This window comes from Pteropus alecto, unplaced genomic scaffold, assembly GCF_000325575.1.
Source record: "Pteropus alecto unplaced genomic scaffold, ASM32557v1 scaffold5, whole genome shotgun sequence".
NCBI lineage: Eukaryota > Metazoa > Chordata > Mammalia > Chiroptera > Pteropodidae > Pteropus > Pteropus alecto.
The window spans coordinates 4,306,031-4,326,813 of record NW_006441953.1 but is presented as its reverse complement, the minus strand read 5'-3'; the positions used below and the strand labels follow the sequence as shown (position 1 = coordinate 4,326,813).

The following is a 20,783-nucleotide window of genomic DNA, read 5'->3' as shown; positions in this document are numbered from 1 at the left end:
CTCCTCATCTGTGCTGCATGAAATCTCCTGGAGCTCCATTACACTCTGCAGAGCTAACGGCATGGCATCCTGAAACCCAAGAATAAAGTTACAAAAAGGGCAAAGTTCTGAAGTCAGTACAGTTAAGAATATCCCAAATGTGCACTTCATTATTATAAACCTCTGTTAACCACTGAGAGATACGAAAGAAAAAAAAAAAAGTGAAAAAAATCGGTTTATGTGTAACAATCTATTTTCTTTTCTCCTTTAGTCACTTTCTCACGTTGCTCTGTATGACACTCTCTTTTATTAAGTGGAGTCTGTCTTAAATTCTCTCACTGGCTATTCTTCAGCATTCAATTCTTATAGATCCCCTATGTTAAAAATCACACTTGTTAGATTTATGTCTTCAGTTTTCCTTAATTTAATGCTCTCTTTAAGAGAAGATGCTCATACTTTTGTTGAATCAGTTGGTGGAAATAGACTTTTCTGTAGATGTTCTCACGAGATATCTATTCCTATATGTCAAGGATAGGGTTCCCACTGCCCTCTGGCTGTTACAACAATTTTTTTTCTTTTTCACGGAAGGCAGTGCTTTTGGACGAGATTAGTAAACCCAATTGTAAAATCAGGCTTTGCATCTGTTAATAAATAAGAAAAAAATGTGGCTTGTTGGTTACATAGCATAGAACTTTGTCTCCAAATCATTGTGCCTGTCAGCCTTTGGTACTGTGATATTTAAGCATGCAAACATCGGTGTCCAAAAACAAATATCTGAGAGAAAACTAGAAAATGGGAGGGGACCATTTATTAACCAAGTTACATGTAATTCTACTATGTCTCATTGTTGTGACCGTTGTCAAGATATTGTTAAGGACAACTTGAAATATCTATTAATTTGATTCTGAGCTATCAAGAGGCATTACAAAACACTGGTTATAAAATATCTAGAGGTGCTCAGTTTGCCTTAGAATTGTCCATGTCCTTTTGTGGGGCTGGCTGCTAGATAGCAGACAGCTAAATTGGAGACCCAGCTATGGTTTTTTTTCTTTTTTTAATGGCCTTTATGTTATGTACTTTTTACTTTATAACTTCTCTAATTTCATTTATATCCCCCTTTGATTTTCTTTTTCTTTCAGTTCTACTCTTAAATTTGCAAATATATGTTTTAGGTACTAGAAAGAGGTATGGTAGGAAAATCAGACAAATAAACAAAGAAAATTTTTGCTTTGCCTGCAATTTTGCATTAATGAACTTATCTCTAGTATAAAGAAAGTATGCTGATGGTCCAACACCACATGGCAATCATGTGAGCAAATGTTCCACAATCTGGCAATTTGGATGGGGGAAGGGGGCGCAGGTAAGGTAACAAAGAACAAAACCTGAGTCTTTATATTGGCTTCCTTCACCAGCAATTTGCAGCCTTCCAAATTTAATACAGTAGGTGTCATCATATAATTGAATATAACGGTCACATTTATTCTTCTTAATAAACATTGCCATCAATATGCTTGTAGAAACAATTGAAAACAGTTGGGTCTCACCTACCTGTATGTTTTGAAGACAGAATGAAATGTTCTTCACACAGTGCCTCACGGTCTTTTCTAAAGATCTAAATAGCTTTTCTTCTCTATTAAAAGTGTTGTCTTTCACCTAAAATACAGGTGAAAGTATTTATTTTTATAACTCAAATGAATCTGGTATTTAAAATAATATACCACGAGCCATATTGGCCCAGTACATTACCAAAAGCTCCTTGTCGAGATAAAAACCTTTCATGAGGTACTGACTTTCTTTAACACAGCACTGTTTGTGTGCCAGCTCACAGCACAACTGATGCTCAGTTAGCACAGCAAAGTTACATGGTCCAACTTAACTTGCTGTTCAGTTTTCACACAGCTTCGCCTATGTCATAGTAGCTATAGGATGTAAAATTTTCTCTGCTGTTTTTAATGGCACATATTATGTATGTACTCTTAAATTATATCACATTTGTGGATTTATAAACTATTAATAAAATTAAATTAAAATTAAAAATTTGATCTATTGACTGGAATTTGTTGTTTTGTTGATATGACTTATTACAATTTATTTCACAGTGGTCATCTTAGCAAAATTGTCTTTCTGTTAGGAAAACTCAGCAGAGTTAAGATAGTGGTCACATGTGTTCAGTTATTGTTTGCTATCTTACATGTTAAGCATTCAGGAAAAAACGTTTTTCATATGCTTGTGGCAGTTTCTAAGAGCACACACTTATTATTTCTCTTGATGGTGAGAAGTATTTCTTGGCAATCAAAATGGCTACACAAGGTCAGAAACAGCCTTATGCTGGCAAAACCTGTGTGAACACACAAATGTTTCGTGGGATATGGTATGTATTTTTTGGTTTGCTACTGGATAATAACTGTAGCTGTCCTCAGTTCATACATTTGTTAAGATGGTCAACCTTAGAATTGAATGCATAGAAAATGGTGACATTTTATTTTTAAACTCCTTAATATTGCTTACTTAGAAACATTTTGTTTAAATGGGCAGCATAGTTCTTTGTAATCCACACAGATGTTAACACCTTCTGCCTTAGGATCTTTATGCTCTAACCCAGTTTGATTTACATAACAATAGGCTGTGTGGATTTTTTTAAATGCAGTTTTTAAGAACTCATTACTAGCTATTTTGTTTTGTATATCTTGGCTGGGGCCCAGGTGACTTCTAAAGTAAGAGATTCAAGGATTACACTGCGAGAAGTATTGCCCATTTCCACTCCTCCATAGCCAAGCTTTTCTCATGCTGCTTTATTTTGCTAGAATATGCTGCTCTCACAACATTAATTATTTAAGCTATTCTCTCTTCTGATGGATTGAAAGTATTTGAGATTATTTTTGTCTTAAAAATAATAATAGCTAATATCTATTAAGTACTATATTCCAGACACCATGCTAAAACCTGTCTTCCGTTTTCCCCTTTTAATTCTTATATGACCCTATGAGGCAGGTGCTACAATTAACTCCACTGCAGAGATAAGGAAGCAGAGGTTCCCGGAGGTGAGACTGTTGACCTTTCCCTGTCATCCGCTTACTGACAGAACCTGCACCTCTACTCTAAATTGGACACATGGCTGACCTGCCGGTGACGACCCTTCCCACAGTCCTTTGCAGCTGGCTCGACCCGCGGAACTGGGTTGGGCAAATAGGATGTGAGCAAGTGAAGTTTCTTTTCTGAATCTTGGCCTTATAACACTGTCCCTAGGACTCGAATAAAGACATGGCAGTGACCCAGCTTTAACCTGGCAGATGAAGACAATATGTTTAGGGAACAGCACAGCACAAAATCGAGGAGAACTGGGAGCCGGAAGGATCTCACGCAGCTGAACCCAGCTGGGCTCCATCTCAGGATTATTTTAAGAGAGAGAAATAAATGAAGAGCCTACTTAAGCTTAGCTTCTGTGTTTGTTTTACAATCTCTCTGCCACAGAAGCTTGGCCTTTACCCTAACTAATATCAGAAGTTAAAAGAAACTTGCCCATATTAATAGATAGAACCAGGATTCACACCTACGTTGTCTGAATTCAGAACCTTGTTGTATTCCCAGTCTGTAATATAGTATCTGGCACCTAAGAGTTCAATACATGTGTGATGAATGGAATAGAATTTTCCTCTTGGGTAATAATTTCATACCCTAACTCCACCAAATATTTCCCTTGAGCTGCTGACAAGTGCAAAATTGACTGATTTGAGATTTATCTCTTCTACAGTCCAGCCTATGCAGCTGATTTTCTGATTAACAGTGAAATGCTTCACTGCTGACAGGACATCCTCTCAAAAGATTAAGGGGAAAATCTAATTAATATCCCTCCAGGCCACTTTAACTACAATTCACTTTAGTTCACAATTGAAAAATACCAGAAGCTGATGATAAATATGTTAAAGGATGTAACAGCTCCTACAAAAGCCTGCCCAGAATTAAGGCCTGCCTACTGTTCCTCAACAGAATTGTCTCCAGTCAGAAGCAACATCCCAAAGAGTAGGGAAGAATTTTCTGCGCAATATTTACATATGCCTCTGGAGGTTCCATCTCTTCACAAATGAATTCCCAATTCAATTTTATTATTGTTGTCTTTAGCTGAAATATCTTGATTTTCCTTTCCCTGATCTATGGCCACACACTGTAAATGTCCCAAACTTCCCACATTACAGCTTTATATTGAGAGTAGGGACCTAGAGTTACCTCCTTTATACAATGGGCCCAGTGAATCCTTAGAAGACTATAAAGAAGTAAGTAGAAGAATGATATAGCCAAATCATAGCCATGTGTTCCAAGAATGTCCTTACTGGACATGGCATGGGAAAGTCGTAGCAGGCACAAGAAGAGACGAGAACGAGGCTTGGAAGAAGTGAATTATACTCATAAGTGCTAGAGAGGGGGTCACCATATGCCATGCAGGGCCACAGTGGGTCACTAGGTCTTGGTCAGATGGCAGGAAGGAGTAAGGGGAAAATATAGGCCCCAGTCTTTATTGGAATTTTTTTTTTTTTTTTTTTTTAGGAAACTCTACAGAAACAGCTGGGGTGGGGTAAACAGTTTAGGATTATCTAGTTTGAATAATTCCCTTAGGCTTGGAGCTATGGGGGAGGGGAGGGAAGAGGAGAGGGTGGTCTCTAATTGCTTGGTTCCTAGCCCAGGGATCCCTGGCAGAAGAATATTGGCTTTGTGTGTGAGTTAGATGAGGAGGTAGTTGGGACTATAGACTCAGGGTTGGTTGGTTTGCATAAGAAAGAAGTGATTCCAGCTGAGTGCTCCACTATCTTTAAGAACAGGTTAGCCCTGGATGGGGCAGCTCTCCACAGTTGGCAAGCTTTTTAAAAATGCCAAGACATTATAAAATACAGAAGTAAAAGACCTGATTAATGCCATGCATAAAAGTGTTGACATCCATGTCGAAAGTAAGAAGTCAGCACATTAAAGGTAAATAACAATACAAAACAATGATAAAAAGTAAAGATGATGATGACAACGATGATGATAATGATGATGCCAATGTATACTGAGTACTCATGTGTTAGGTACTTTTTTTATATGCGTCATCTCATTTAATTTTCACAACCACTCCATATGTCAAGTCCTAGTATAATCCCCAATTTACAGATGATTACACTGAATTTAAGATATATGCCCAAAGACAGATATTCATGAAGTGGCAGAGGCGAGGGTTCAAACCCAGATCTAGATGATTTCAAAGACTGTGCTCTTAATTTCTGTCCTGTGCTGACACCTGCAAATATTAACAGTGCCTCAATAGGGATATACTCGGGAAGTTTGTTAGGCATTCAGAGGAGGAAGAGGCCACTTCTAGCTTAGTGGTCAGAAAGCTGCAGAGACAACGGGAAAAAGAAGGGGGAAAAATAACAGAGCAGCTAAAGAGTGAGGTAGATGAAACTGACCATCTAAAACCAATGCCGAACCTCCATACAGTTAGTTGCTTCTAGTTCAAATTAAAAGGCTTAGTTAGAGATGTTAGCATCATAAGGGGTAACATCAGGCAAATGAGAAGGGAAAAAGTATTATAGTATTGTGGGTCCCAGGCCTGGCTGGTCCCAGGTCTGGCTGTGATCCAGGCTCATGGCTAGTAATAGGACCCCGGACTTAGAATGTCACATTAGTGCGGTAGGGTGCGTGCATCTAAAATATATAAATATAATTCAGCTTATTGTATCACACATGTGTGGCTGGATGCCACTATTGTACTCTGATCTATATGGAGCCATGTGGTCCCCTGGGGAGCAGAAGGGGAGCGGAAGAAGAGCAGAAGCAGAAGCACGCTTCCCGCAATAGAACTGCACTCCCCCAATAGAACCGCGCTCCCCACAAAAAAGTTGGTGCCTGCTGTTTCACTCTCATGTCAACCCCTCATGCATTCTTTCAACTGGGCGTCTCACCACCTAAACCTTCCCTTCTCGATCAGCTCAGAGCTGACAAGTATTTTAAGAACTGTCCTGCCTACTTTTTTTTTGTTTTTTAAAAAGCTTTACTTTTATTAAATGTATTGGGTAACATGGGTTAATAATATAAGTTTGAGGTGTGAAACTTTATAAAGCAACATCTGTGTACTCCATTGTGTGCTCACCACTCATAGTTTCCTGATACCACCATATATTTGACTCTCTTTACCCAATTCATCCTCCTCTTCCACCCCTACTTCCCTTCCAGTAACCACCTTTCTGTTGTCTGTTCCTATGAGTTTGTTTGTTTGTTTGATTGTTTCATTTGTTTATTTGTTGCTTTGGTTAGAAACCCACTGCACCACCTCCAGGCCATAAATTTTCTATCTAGTTATTTTCAAAGGGTGTTCCACTGATCATTTACTTCAAGGTCATTTAGCTTCAAAACACCTGGAGTCTATGTAAGCCTACAGACTTTTAGGTTGCACCTTTGAACCATGTGGAACCCTGGAATCTGTCTTTTAGCAAGCTCCTCGGGTAATCTTACGCACATTAAAGTTTGAGAGCCTTTGCTAATCCATCCATTACTTATTAGGGTTTGAGATTAAAGCGGTTCAAGTCAGGCTAACAGCTGACACAAAACAATTACCCGGTAATATAATGTGCATCTTTTTGTTGTTGTTTTTATTTTTGTTTTTCGGGGATGGGGGAGGCAGGGGGAAAAAGGGCACAAGAGGCAGGAAAAACATCTCGCCAAGGTATGCACATGAACACTTTTTATTATAGTTGAAATAAAGATAAGATGAACATCGAGGGGTCCCTAAAAGAAAGGGAGATTTTTTAAAAAGCAGAAAGAAGACAGGGATGAAAGGAGAGCATTGCCCTGTGTGAGATTATGTGCTAGCTGATGATGAGTGTCAGGACTCCTGGAGCATTCCTTGTTGAGTCCTGCCCTTTTGTCCTTATTTCTGCTTTGTCTGCTTCCTGAGTGGAAGCACCCCGGCTAAGTGTCAAAACCACCCTCAGTCCATCTCCTCTAAAAGAGAAAGGGAGAAAGGAACACCTTTGGACAATTACCTTTATTCTCCATGTTCTAGAAACAGCTGTGAGAACAACAAAACAAAATCTCACAAACACATCATCATTCATGGTCCCCAGGGAAACCGTATGTGGCCCAAGAAGAAAAATTACCTGTGATTCTCCTCTAGTCAGAATCTTTAGATGATTTGTCACTCTTTTTGATTTCTTGCTAATTGAATGAATATTTAGTTTAGACAATTTATCTTTAAGTGATTCATCCTCATCATTCTTCTTGTATTTTAGAACTGAAAGAGAAGAATGCGGTAATGTATCTGGACATGTGCAGCATAGAAAGTGTGTGTTCCATCCAAAGTATTCAAGATCAATATTTATTTTGCAGATGCAATATGCTCCAGCTCCACTGCCCAATCATAACACCAGCTGCCCACCTCACTGACCTTCATAAACCCAGCTGTCCAAGGGCGTGAACTCCTCAAAGCCCAAGGCTCAATCACCTCCCAGACCAAAGAAATCCCGGATACTGGAAAAAAGCTCTTCCTTTCCTTTTAGATAATAAATACACTTACTATCTGGGATCTCTAGAATGAAGCATCAAGACCTAACTAAGAAAAGACATCCAACGGTAAGGCGATCTCAGATCCTAGAGTGGCTTTCTACCAACAGAGAGATTTAAGCTAAGTCGAGTCACCTCTCTGAGCTTTACTTTTTGCATCTTTAAAATCATTTTCACTTGTCTTATTGTTCAAGATGTTAAATATCCCTAACATTCATTTTTGGTAAGGGTGTGAAGAGAAGAACAATCTTATACACTGTTAATGAGAATTAAACCAATGAAGTTTTTGTAGAAACAATTTGGCATAATCTTATAAAGATTAAAATATTCATAGCCTCTGACCAAGAAGTCCACGCAAATAACTCTGCTTTCCATGAGTATACAAAGTTTTGTTTGCTACATTTTTTTCTAATAGCAAAATTTTGGAAACAATCTAAAACTGTATTGTAGAGAAATAGTATAATAAATTATGATACATTAATAAATGAAAGACTATGAAACCATTAAAAAGAAGGCCATATTAACTGGAAGAATGTTTATGATATGAAATCCAGCAAACTGTAGCACTGCATGTGTTGCAGGAGGGAAGGAAAGAAAGAGAACAGAGTAAGGAGAGAGAGAAGAAAGAAAATAGAAAAAAAAAAAGACATAGAAAGTCTGAAGAAAACAAAAAAATCTAAGCAATGAAAACTAGAATCAAGGGAGAGAAAAATGTTTCCTCTTGAAAGCTTTGAAACATTTTAAGCAAACACAAAAGTAAAAAGAATAATATAACAACTGTTATCTATCTTTTAGCTTTGTCAAATCTTAATTTTGCTTTGTTTCTTCCATCACCATGTATTTGACCACCTTTACCCTTACCTACTTCTCCCCTCCCCGCTTTACCTCTGGTAACCACTGAACTGTTGTCCGTGTCCAGGAGTTTCTGTTTTGTTCGTTTGTTGCTTTCAGTTTCATATCCATAGGAATGAAATTATATGGTTCTCAACAGAATTACTTTTAAACATATTAACCTGTTCTGTATTAGAATGTTTTTATTACTGATTTAATATCAATAATTATATATTCTAGTTAATAATCTTTTGTCTGTGATCTTTTTAATTTGTTTATGGTGTCTTTTACTCTACAACTTCATTTTTTACTTTACGCCTTTCTTTACCATTTGAATTTATTAATACAAATACATATTATTTTTGAATAAAATATAGAAAATAAAAATAATAAAAATAAATGAAGTGGTTGGACCAGTTAACTTCAAAGTCCTACCATTGCTTTAGTGTTGAATTGAGATTTAATGTTAAAGGACAAAGCCGATTATGAACTTAAGTTTCAACAAAGCTGGAAGCACTCGGATGATAGGAACTGTGTAATTGTGCCTCTTCTTTTGAAATCTACATTCTACTTTAGACATCAATTTTACATCTTAGCTAACAAATAGTTAACAATAACTTACTAATTTGAGAAAGAAATATACTTGCTCCCTTTAGTGGAGCTGTATTGCCAAAACAAAAACAAAAACAAAAACAAAAATCTCCATTCGTTGTGTACTGGAACCGGAAGAGCCTGGTGTGTCAGCTGGGCCGCCTCACACGGACCATCACTTTTCAGCTCTAGCTTCACACAGCTCTGGTTACCTGGCCATGCCATGTCTCCCTCCTACTACACACACTGCCAGTAAGAAGAGGACTACGTACTCTGGGTATCTTCAGCCAACGATATTTGACCAGACGTGCAGTGGTCAAAAGAAGTTGAATACAGGGCTGTTTGATTAAAAAAAAAAAAGTGTCGTTTTTGTGCCTCATGATGTCCTGAACCCAGCAGGCCAGGCAAAACCACAATCTCCTCCCTAGCCTCTAAGTCCAAATATCAAATGATCGTAAGCACTGCAACTGCTGTAACTACTTTGAAATTCTGATTCTCAGAAACACAGGCAAAATACTCCAATCACAGGAAACGCACGATTCATTATATCTTTTCTTACCTAAATCTTTCCGTCTTTTAAATTCATTGATGTTCACGTTAATGCCTTTCACCGCAGCAAAGGCTTCCTCCAGGGCGCCGCGGTCCGGGTGGCTGGGAGGGGTGGAACCGCAGAGTTCACACAGTAGTAGCGGGTACTTCATCACGCGCTGAATTGGTTTGATCATCAAGGAGCCCATGTCCAGTAAGTTTGGTTTGCCTCTACGATGCGGATAAATAATATCAGTTTCACAAACATTTGTCTTATTAATCTCCTTTTGGTTTTGTGATTTTTTTTCATGATTATTCCTGAAACTGTTTTTCTTTCTCTCCCCATCTCCCAATTTGGCTATGTGCAATTTCTAAATGAAAGCAAGAGCAATGATGACAGAAAGAAGCAGGGCTGAAAGGTCCTACTACTAAACAAAAAGCTGAAAGAAAACAAATGAGTATATCTGTCCACCAGAATGGACCCAACGCATGATTTCCATCCATATTCCACTTACAGCGTTTTTTTTTTTTTTTAAATACTAAGCTTTATAATAATAGTAGAAAACAACTTCAGAATGCATTTTTCCATGACAACCAAGAAAATACATTTTGCTGTTGGTATTTTTGTGATTATTAGTGAGAAAAATAAACTCATTGTAAAATCTAAAAAGACGGCTTGCCAAGTATAGTCAAAAGAAATCATCGTCTTCTGTCTTCTAACAAATTGAGAAGTTGCATTTATAATATTTCAGAGGTTCTACCACAGTCCCCCAAAGAGATTTATAACAAATGCCACGGTTCTCTAGATATTATTAATAACCGTCACTATCACTGATCATTGCTATTGCGCAATGACTTTCCAGGACTTTCTGTGTGAAATTCTTCTTAACCAACAGCTTTTCAAATAGCTACACAAAAGTGGGCACACATGCCTGATTCTTCTTTTAGGGGCTTCTCAGATGAGGACAGAGCCATTTCAACTGGCCAAGTAGTTCACAGGCAGTGAAAAAGCTACAAGCTTGGTGATGCCAATGTCTAACCCACTGGCATTCATTTTTCAGCCAGAATGCAATGGTTTTTAAAAGCTTCTTTATGCAAAAAGGCAAATAAAGAGACTTTCAGTCTCTTTTGGTGGATCGATATATTTGTTTTCCTTTAGGTTTTTATTTAGTAGATAGAGAATACAGAACAGTTTTCAAATCCTGATAGGTGAATTTTTTATTCTTCAATTATTATTTTTAAGCACTAATATAGAGAGAAAACAGAACTTGATTGGAATAGTGAAACGAATCTAAAAAATATTGAATAAAATAAAAAATTCTCATTAAGAAAGATCTGAAGTTACCTTAGATACCGTAGAATGCACTCTTCATTTGATAGATGAGAGATGAGGGAATGTTGATTATCATGTGTACGTGCAAAATGTGTGTGCGTGCACATACACACACATCAGTCACTCTCTGTCACATCTCCCCATTTTATTTTCATCATAGCACCCATCATTACCTGGAATCACCTTGTTTCTCTATTTACCAATTTGTGCTCAGTTTCTCTGTCACCACTATATCTTTGGCATGACGTATAGTATTCTCTCAATGAATATAGGTAAACTGAATTTATAGATTTCTTAGATTTTCTGTAATGTGCTTTTATTTTACATTGAACTTTACTTTTTCCCCAAAAGAAATTCACAGTGGTCCTAATAAAAGAATTTTGTTCACATGTTGAGCAAATGATGATAATATAATAGAGACAAAGACTAAAGTGAACCAAAAGGTAGCATTTTTTTTAAAGAAAAAAACAAAATAAAAAAAGGTTGCAAAGGAGTAAAATGTTGCTTTAATATGATTTACCTTGTACTTTCTACCCATTTGCACCAAATCTATTAAGGAAGGGAGGAAGGGAGATCAGGAGAAAGGGTGGCAAAGAAGATATGCAGGAGAGAGGCAGAGAGAGATGTTATTGGTTTCTAAGAGGACTGGGTGAAACAGATGAAAAAATGTAAATCTGTTATGAATACTGAAAAAATAAGTAAAACATTTCTAACTGATGGCCTATCAATAGCAGGACCTTTGAATATGAAGGGCAAATTTTCTTATTTATCTTAAGCAGAGTTCTTCAACAATACAACAGTTTAGAGAACTAAGTAGAAATAATTCCATTAAATAATAAGTCAGGAATATGGAAGGTATTAACTTGACTAGAAATCATATTGTCTATATGAATATGATCAAAATTTCTTCTGAGTTTTTCCCTTGACTAACACCTAATATTATTTATAAATCTTCTAAAACTCACTAAAAATGCCATCAAAATATAATCAAACAATTCAATCAAAGAAAACTCAGTTTTAATAATATAATTTATTAGTATGGTCTATTGTTATATATCTATTTTTATATATTTAATTACAAAAGAATCTCCAGATATATTAAAAGATATCTTTGTATCTTTGAGCTGCTCTCCCTCCTTTCCTCCTTATCTGTCAAAGATCTTCCAAGATCTGTCAAAAAACCAAACTAAGCCCTTTAGCTGTGTACAAATTTTATCACTACTTCTTTTCCCATCGTTCTGGCATCAAAGTTCTATTCTCTCCCTTTTATGTTTCAAATGGCAATGATAACAATGATAAATGATTACTGTTTCTCTTAAAAGCATCACAAATGCAAATATTAAAAAGGCTTTCTCAAAAACCAGAAATTTCCCAGACACTTTTGTATTCAGACAGGGACTTTTGACAGTTGCCCAAGTGATGAGCCATGATGTTTTGACATCTGCATCACACAGATGAACAATATGGTAGAAAAGACAGAGGATGGTATAAGATAATGACACTCCAGGTGTTCAGTGTCACAAAACTCACCCACCTTATCCCACCCAGTAAGATTAAGTTCTGATAACTGTGAGGTAGACAAGTCCTATGTGTGATACAACCCAGCTCAGCCAATTAGCCAATTAGCACATGCCTCCCCCATAGAACGTAACCAAATACGTAACAATTCCCCATATATACTGGGCTAAAAACTAAGGTAGTTATTAATTTGTAATTCTGTTTCATCTTCTTCCTCTTATCATGAATATTTTGGCAAGTATTTAGTACCATAAGTAGCTACACTAATCTCAATATAAATTATTATTGGGAATTTACAAAGTCAAGTAAACACAGCTGGCTTTGTTTTAGCAGCATCCAGTTTTGCTATAAAGAGCTTCACATCAAATACAAGGAAACGGTTGCACAATGAAAATTAAAATGACTTTTAAATAATGTAAAAACTATAATGGAAAACAAAAAAAATCAGATATTCAACTTTGAGGTACGTCTATATTTCTTAGAGGGAGAAAATGAGAGAAAAAATAATCATGTAACTATTGATCATATTACTATGAATTTCCTCATTTTATGACCACAAGTATCCTAAATTTAATATTTATTTTATAGTAGCCACAAACCATCTGTACTATTATTGATTTATTTTCAATTTATTTCCCTTTAAACACTTTAAATCAATTTTAGAAGAAACTGTATATTGCTACACAAATAATAAACAAATATCATTTGCCATAAATTAAAAATAGTTGTAAAAATAAGTACAGAACTATGAAACAAATTTTAGAAGAGGTAAAGGAGATGAATGAATGGTAATTGATACAGCAGGCCAGAGAAAATCAGTAATATGAAAGGGCAATAATTTAATCATTCCTTCAAAGTTTTATTAATTAGAGTCCTTGAGAACATGTGGAAGTGGAAAGAGAGGGAGACGGGGATTGGAATAAGAACTACTTGAAAACCTGTTTAAGAAACAGCCTAATACTTAGGGTGCTATGCAAATAAAGATCAGCTGGATGCCTAAGAAAAGACCTCTTGGAAATTAAAGGATAATAGCAGAAATAACTCACAAGTGTTGTTGAAAATATTCATGAAATTTCCAGAGAGAAGAGCAGAAAGGGATAGAAAATAGAAGAAAAATGTAGAAAATCAGAAGACTGTTCCGGGAGGTTTAATATCAAAGTAGTGAGAAAGAGAGAACAGAGATTCTATGAGGAGGAGATCGTCAGTGAAACAATTCGAGGGAAGGACATGGGTTAGCAGATTGAAAGATCTCGCTGAGTACTCAGCAAAATGGATGGAATAGAGCACACCTTGGAATTCGTGAAACTTCAGACTGTAGGGGGCAAAGAGAAGATCTTACAATCCTTTAGAGAAATATAAACAAACAGGTGCAAACAATTAGGAATAAGAAAAAGCTTCAGAATTCTTATAGCAACACTGAAAGCTAGGAAACAATGAAGAATTACCATTAAATTTTGAAGGTGAAAAATTTTCAATTTTGAATTCTAAATTATTCAGAATTCAATAGTTTAAAATTCAAACTACAAATCAAGTGTGGGGATAAAATAAATATACTTTAGATATAAAAGTTCTTAAAATTTTACTTCCCATGCCTTCTTTGATGAATAGAGGAAACTATTGAAGAATATACTCTGCCAAAAACAAGAGAGGCAAAGGGAATCTCCAGGATGATGGGAGGGGAGTTTCTAAAAGACAGTTGTGCCCAGTGTCATTGGTCCAAACTCGACAGGTCAAAAGGCTCCAGGAGAGGCTTTTTAAGGGAGGTGCAACTGCTAGATAATGCATCTGGGTGTCTTGAATATGACTGGCTGTGAGTTTGGCATTAATGATTAACAGAAAGAAAACTAATAAAATGAAGGAAAAAAAAATAATCGTTAACTCCCAGAAAAACAAGTAATGATTTATTCCAAAATTTATCTCTGAAAAGAAATTTACTCAGGTATATAATTCAAACACTGATTATTGATCTAATCCAAATTACAATGTAACTAGCTATATAGGGAGAATGGAGAGACAGGAAGAATATAAGTGTGCATGTACACATGTGTACACATGTGTGTGAGTGTGTGTGTGTGTAGTGGAGATGAGGTAGGAAAGAGAGACAAATTCTTGTCTTCTATAGGGGGAAGTCAATACATAAGACCCCAAAAGGAAAAACCAAACGTGTTTTTAGAGTCATGAAGATAAATTCCAAAATAATCAACTAAAAGATGTGAAAATGCGTGTGTTTACAGGATGAACATTTAGGAGCAGTTCAGAAAAGAGAGGACTACTACTTTTCTTAAGTCCTGTGAAACTATTTGGCTTTTTAAACCATGGCACATATAATTTTTACAAAAAAGAGAAAATTTTCAAAGAAGGAAACATGCAAGAATATCCAAAAAAAATTCTGAAAAGCAAGAGTACTGAGCTGGGATTAGTTATAATCTGATATAAAAATACCTGATATACCTGCTATAAAATATAAAGCTGCAAAAATGAAATCAGTTGGCATGGGTACATATATGGGTATGGGTATAAAAAAGAGTACATCTATTAGCACAAAATAGATGTAAAGAAATAAATATAAGTATGTATAGAAATTAACTACATGGTAAATATGATATCCCTACTCAGTGGAAAAAATGAATTATTCAATGTAAGGTGTTGTGATAATTAGCTAGCCACATAGAAAAAATAATAAAAATGAACTCTACACCAAAATAATTTCCAGATGATCAAAGATTTAAATGTTAAAAATGAAACTATACAATAACCTGAAGAAACCTGAAGGATTACACTTTAAAAACAATCTTGGTGTTTCTATACAATACACAAAATCCAACAGCCACAGTAGAAAAAAGTGATAAATCTATTTAAAAATTTACTCTGTAAAATTGTACAGATATCATTCAAAAACTATATTAAAAGTCAAATGATAAATTTACTCTGTAAAATTGTACAGAATCATTCAAAAACTATATTAAAAGTCAAATGATAAGCTAGAAATCATTTATAGCACATAAGACAGATAATACTTGCTAATTAAAGAGCCATTATCAATCTATTAGAAAACATGAATATCTCAATAAAAGTGAACAATCAATAAAGAAGACAATTCATTAGAGGTGAAATACATCTGGTTAAACCATAGGAAAAGTGCACAAGATCATTATTAATAAAAATTAAAATAATACAATACTGTTTTTGGCCTATTCCATTGCCACACATTGTAAAGACACAAATATTAATTGTATCTAGTGCTGGCAAGTTGTAGATAAGTAGACAACTTATATATGGGTAATGGGAATATAAATTAGTTCAACTTTTCTGAAATTTTCTGGCAATCAGTATCGAATGCCTTTTGGTCTAGCAATCCCACTTTTAATTTCCTAAGGAAACAATTAAATTATTGTGCAGAGATCATGTATAAGAACGAACACAGCATCAATCTTCACAAGACAGACACAATTCAAGTATCTGTAAGTTATGGTCTGTGCATCAGATAGAATATTATGCAGTCATCAAACAATGGAGATTTATGTTTACTGCATAGAAAGATGTTCAGGATGTATTGATAAATGAGGTAGCAAGTTGACATACGGGAAATATATAGCAGTCCTATTTTAGTTGGTATGTATATAGAGAAAAAACTACGGTGAAGTGAAAACTTCACATTTTAACAATGTTATAATAGTTAACTATAAAATACGACCACTAATTGTCCTTCCTGTCATTTTAATTTTTTATATTTTGCAGTATTTCTTTAATAATTTTGAAAATATGAAGCTTAAGAAAAGAGAAAATAACTTATAACATTTTGAAATTAATAAAAACCCCTGAGATCCAAAGGTTGGAATAGCTGGTCAGACATAGAACATATACAGAAAAGTGTGAAAACAAGAAGATCCAAAACTGCATTTCTGGAGATAACTAAATTTAGAAGAGGTATATTTTTCTTGCTTTAGAACATGGGACTGTATCAGATACTTTTTGGGAGGACAGGGGATTCTATGATTCTTGTCATTTTAATACTGTCTTTGATGTTTGCATAAAATTGTAATTCAAATTAATCATTTTAAAAGTTATAAATATCTTTGCCTTTCTCTGTACTTTTAAAAATGTAGATTGGAAAAATAAAACAGAAAAAAATTTAGTTTCTATTAAGGGTGGGCTTCTTTTTAGGAGGCCATTTAAAAATCTACCCCCCTTAAATGTACTCTTGGCTCCAATATTCTTAGCCTTAGCTACTCAGGAGCCTTCCAATTACACAGCCCTTGACATTGCCTTTTACCCTTTCATGTTGCAGCTTGTGTGCCTCATGACCTGAGTGAGAGAAACAGGAAAAAAACTAACTCATGACAGAAGTGGCTTTGATGTTCATCCAGCCACATGCTGTGAATGCTCTTCCTCTTTTTCAATTTTAGATATATAGGATAGGCTAGAGGGGCATGCACAGTCTGCTAACTCCCACACAGCAGGATCTGCGCAAAAGCTAGTGCCATTTTTTAAGCAAGTATTTCAATACAATGTACTATTCGTTGTAAGTATTCTGTATGGAGGAGCCTGTGCATGCTAACTGTATTAAAAAAAGTCTCTCGCTCTCTTCCTCTGAATCTCTCTCTCACACACAAAGACCTAGACTGTGGGAAAAACACCTAAGCAGAATTTGTACCATATGAAGTTCTTTAATCATCCAGCTATGTGAACCTCCAGTTCCAGGCACAATGATGGAGCACAGGCGTTATAACAAGATAGCAAGCCCTACCCCTGCATCCTCACCGACTGTCATCGAAGAGAAACCAGGAAGGCCCTGGTGTGTGGAAGGACCAAAGACTCTCTTCATCTATTATGTACATCATATTCAAATGACCCTGGATTTGGTTCTTCTATTATGCACATCTTCATAGTCAAATGATCTTGGATTTGGGAACTCATTGAATAAACCTACTCATATCTGTTTATACTACAGGATTTTTTTTTTCTTTTGAAAGAAAAGACTTATAAAGTGAGAAAACCAGCTGCTTGTTTGGTCCAAAACTAACCAAAACTCAGCTTGGCTGAGGTATAAAGCCTTAGTCCACAAGTCTCCTGGATGATGTCTGATTCTTCCACTTTGCTCCTGGAATTCTGTCTTTCCTCAAGGATGTTCTGCACCAAAGCATGAATGACAGATACTTACAGCTTAAATTAATATAATTTTTACTTTGTAAATTTTGTATTTCTTGATGTAAAATTTCAGGAGTTTAGAATACACACACATGCAAACACACAAACAAACTAGGAACTCAAGAACTCACATAGCTGCTGATCATGCTAAGCCAAACGTATGCTTTTTAAAAGTCCTGTAAATTGGAGTTCATATTTCATAAGTCAATATCATTCTTTCAGTACTAATCAGGCTAGACATGCTTTACTTCTATAAAAATGGACATCTTCCAAAATGTGTGCATGTGTGCGTTGTTTTTATAAAATAATTTCTACATTGTCTTAGTGACCAACTATTTCATCCTAATATTCATTTTCATGCTATATATGTGGGTATGATTTTTTTCCCATAAATCATATGAGACCAAATAAAGAGAAACCCAATATTTTACTTTAATATGTAAGGAATCTTTTCTTTTGTACATTAACCTATGGTAACTTCAAAAACAGTATGGTATTAATCTGAGATTTTTTAAGACTAATGTTGTTCTTAGAGAAAAGTATTTTTGGCACATTAAGTTTCCTAAACATATGTGTGATAAGCAGTTCCTGAAGAGCTTCTGGCACCAGCAAACATGTGATTTAAGTAAATTATATCCCAGGATTCTCCTAAAAAGTTTGGTGAAGTATGTAGGATGATAATTTAATATGTAAGATCATCTCAGACAAACTTCAAATAAATGTACCAATAATGTTTATGGCAAATGTTTTTGAAATCTTGACTTGTTTATTAAAAGCAATAAAACTGTAAACACTAAGAATTTTGATTTGTACAGAAATATTCAACAGCTTTTCCTTATGATTGTTACATTTGATTTCTATTATTAAGATAAAAGTACTTACTCTTGCATGTATATTTTCCTGTAAGAGAGGGGGAGAAAAAGTAAATTTGTGTAAATCCACATATTTGAGGTAAACATTATAAAACTTTAAAATTTCTATTATATAAAATAAAGTAATAAGTCATTTTCATGAATGTTTTGTAGAATTGGTCTCATCATGTTATAATCATGTCGCTAAAATTTTATTTTCGTATGTATGTACCATTTTTGTTTTACACTTTATATTAGGTTAAAAACTTGATTCAGATTGTAGTTAGTAAATTTTGATCATTTAAGAATGGATTTAAAAGTCAATTTTTGTTTACATTATAAAAATAATCTATTAAACATAGCAATAGAAAAAATGGATTATAAGATTACGAAGAAAAGTGTAATTGACTTGTAGAAAACAACTGTTGTGTGCTCTGTAATATCTCTGCATATAGAGATGTGGATTATAAACAATTTACATTTACGATAAGAGAATTCTCATAAGAACTTTCACCGGGCATCGCTCAAGTAAAACTAAAGTCCTGTCAAGGCAACCTGATCTACCTCTCCTCCCTTCTCCTCTCTACCTCATTTCCTGTTGTTCTCCTACTCGCCCATCTATGGCAACCAACAGGTCAGCTTGTTCTTTCTAAAGCCCAAAGACAGACTGCTGCCTGAAAGTCTTTGTGCTTGCTGTTCTTCTGCCTGATTGCTCTCTCTCCAGATAAGGCTCACTCCTTATTCCTTCAGCCCTTTGCTGAAATGTTCCTTCTGAGTGAAGCTTTCTCTGACCAACCTTTTAAAAATTGTACCCTGCCTCCCACTGTACTCTTTATCCTTATTCTCAGCTTTATTTCTCTCCATAGCGCTTTGTCAATTTCTAATATGCTATATAGTTACTCAGTTTATTATCTATCTCTCCACTCTTGAACCTAAGGAAGACAAGGATTTAGGCTTTCTTCGTTCTCCTCTTTAGCCCCAGTACCTGAAAAAGTGACTGGCACATGGCAGGAGCACAAAACATATTTGCCAAATTAATTAATTAACAATAAAAAGTGGGAATCGTTCAAGTTAAATTTCAGGAACAAGGGAGATGGAAGTTTTTCTCTAAAACTCTCATGTTGCTAAAGAGAAGTAATAATCTGTTTTAATAACCCGATCTCCTTGACCTCTGGTTTCCAGTCTTTTGGAATACAGTAAACATATTCAACATAAAAATATTTTGTGATTCTATTCTATAATAGTGGATGGTCTTTTCATATTCAATGACTGAGAAAAAATTCAATGATAAATACTTATGCTGAATTGTATAAATTTTAATGACCTTAAATTTTTAAAAAGTAATCCCCGTACTCTATATATGTGGAAAATAATGGTATACAGATGTGTAAAGCAATTATTTCTTCACTCTTCAGACGTGTTACGTGAATGGATTCCTACACAACTTGAAATAATTAGGTTCTGCTGAATCTAAGACCTCCCAGTTAGGTCAAGCAGAGAATTGTAATTTTTTAAAAAAAATCAGCAGCTGCCACAATTTTAAGCAATTATTATTAACTGTTATTTGAAGAAGTCCTTTACTTCAGTGAAAGAAATTGCACCACCACTATCCCCTTGCCCAATATTTTTGTCCATTCATTTTCTTTAAGCTCACATTCTTTCCCTGATTTCTATCCCCTTGTAATGAAGAATTTCATTTTCCCAATGTGCTCTGTGGATCATAGATCAGAAAATTTGGGGCAGTAGTTGGATAAAAATTAAAATGCAGTTTTCTATTGGAAACAAACTGAATAATGTGATTGTTTTGGGACCAAAACACATACTGAAGTTGAAAAAAGGATTCTTACTTTTAACTCCTAGAGAAGACATGGAAAAATTTTTTCTTTTTCAATTTCATTTATTTTACCAAATAAAACCTAAACATTATAACATAAATTGAACCCTGTGTTTATTGTAAGTATAACATTTTATGAAAAGGAGCCCGAGAGATTTTCCAACAGGTTTTCCCTGTTGGAATTAGTGAAATAGCGGCACTACATTATAATATCTTTTTATTTGCTCAACATTTAAGAAAAAAATCTCTCTCTTAGGATAAAACTTTCGAGAGGTTAACCCTAGCCAAGGATAATTCAGGAAGGAGGGAGTTCAATTGTGTTCATTTACCCGCTTTATGGGATAAAGTAACTCAATATAGTCACAGCCACACCTTCTATCCTGTGGGCTCATTATAATTTAACTCACAATTAATAAAAGTTTTTATATGGCTATTCCTTAAGGATTATAGTCTTTGTTCAAACGTAATGCCACATACCAAGGAACTGAAAGAATTTCCAAAAGTAATTTTAATTTTTATGAGACCACTCTATTAGAATAATATTATGAAATATAAAATGTGGTGAAAAATTGAGATCTATTCTTTTAGATTCTGCATCGCGTGAACTTCTACTTCCTCCCTGGATGGAGACCATAGCAGG

The 20,783-nt window shown here is 35.2% G+C and overlaps 1 protein-coding gene across 1 annotated transcript in view; it reads right to left on the bottom strand.

Moving 5' to 3' along the window:
* The window catches only part of ARHGEF38 (Rho guanine nucleotide exchange factor 38), a 117,935-nt gene that overhangs the window by 23,038 nt on the left and 74,114 nt on the right, over positions 1 to 20,783 (bottom strand). The window contains exons 5-8 of the mRNA XM_006918890.3: positions 18,341 to 18,358; positions 9,491 to 9,690; positions 7,107 to 7,240; positions 1,528 to 1,632 (exon numbers count right to left, since the gene is read on the bottom strand). Coding sequence (XP_006918952.1) covers positions 1,528 to 1,632; positions 7,107 to 7,240; positions 9,491 to 9,690; positions 18,341 to 18,358 — 457 coding nt within the window. The remainder of the gene's footprint in view (positions 1 to 1,527; positions 1,633 to 7,106; positions 7,241 to 9,490; positions 9,691 to 18,340; positions 18,359 to 20,783) is intronic.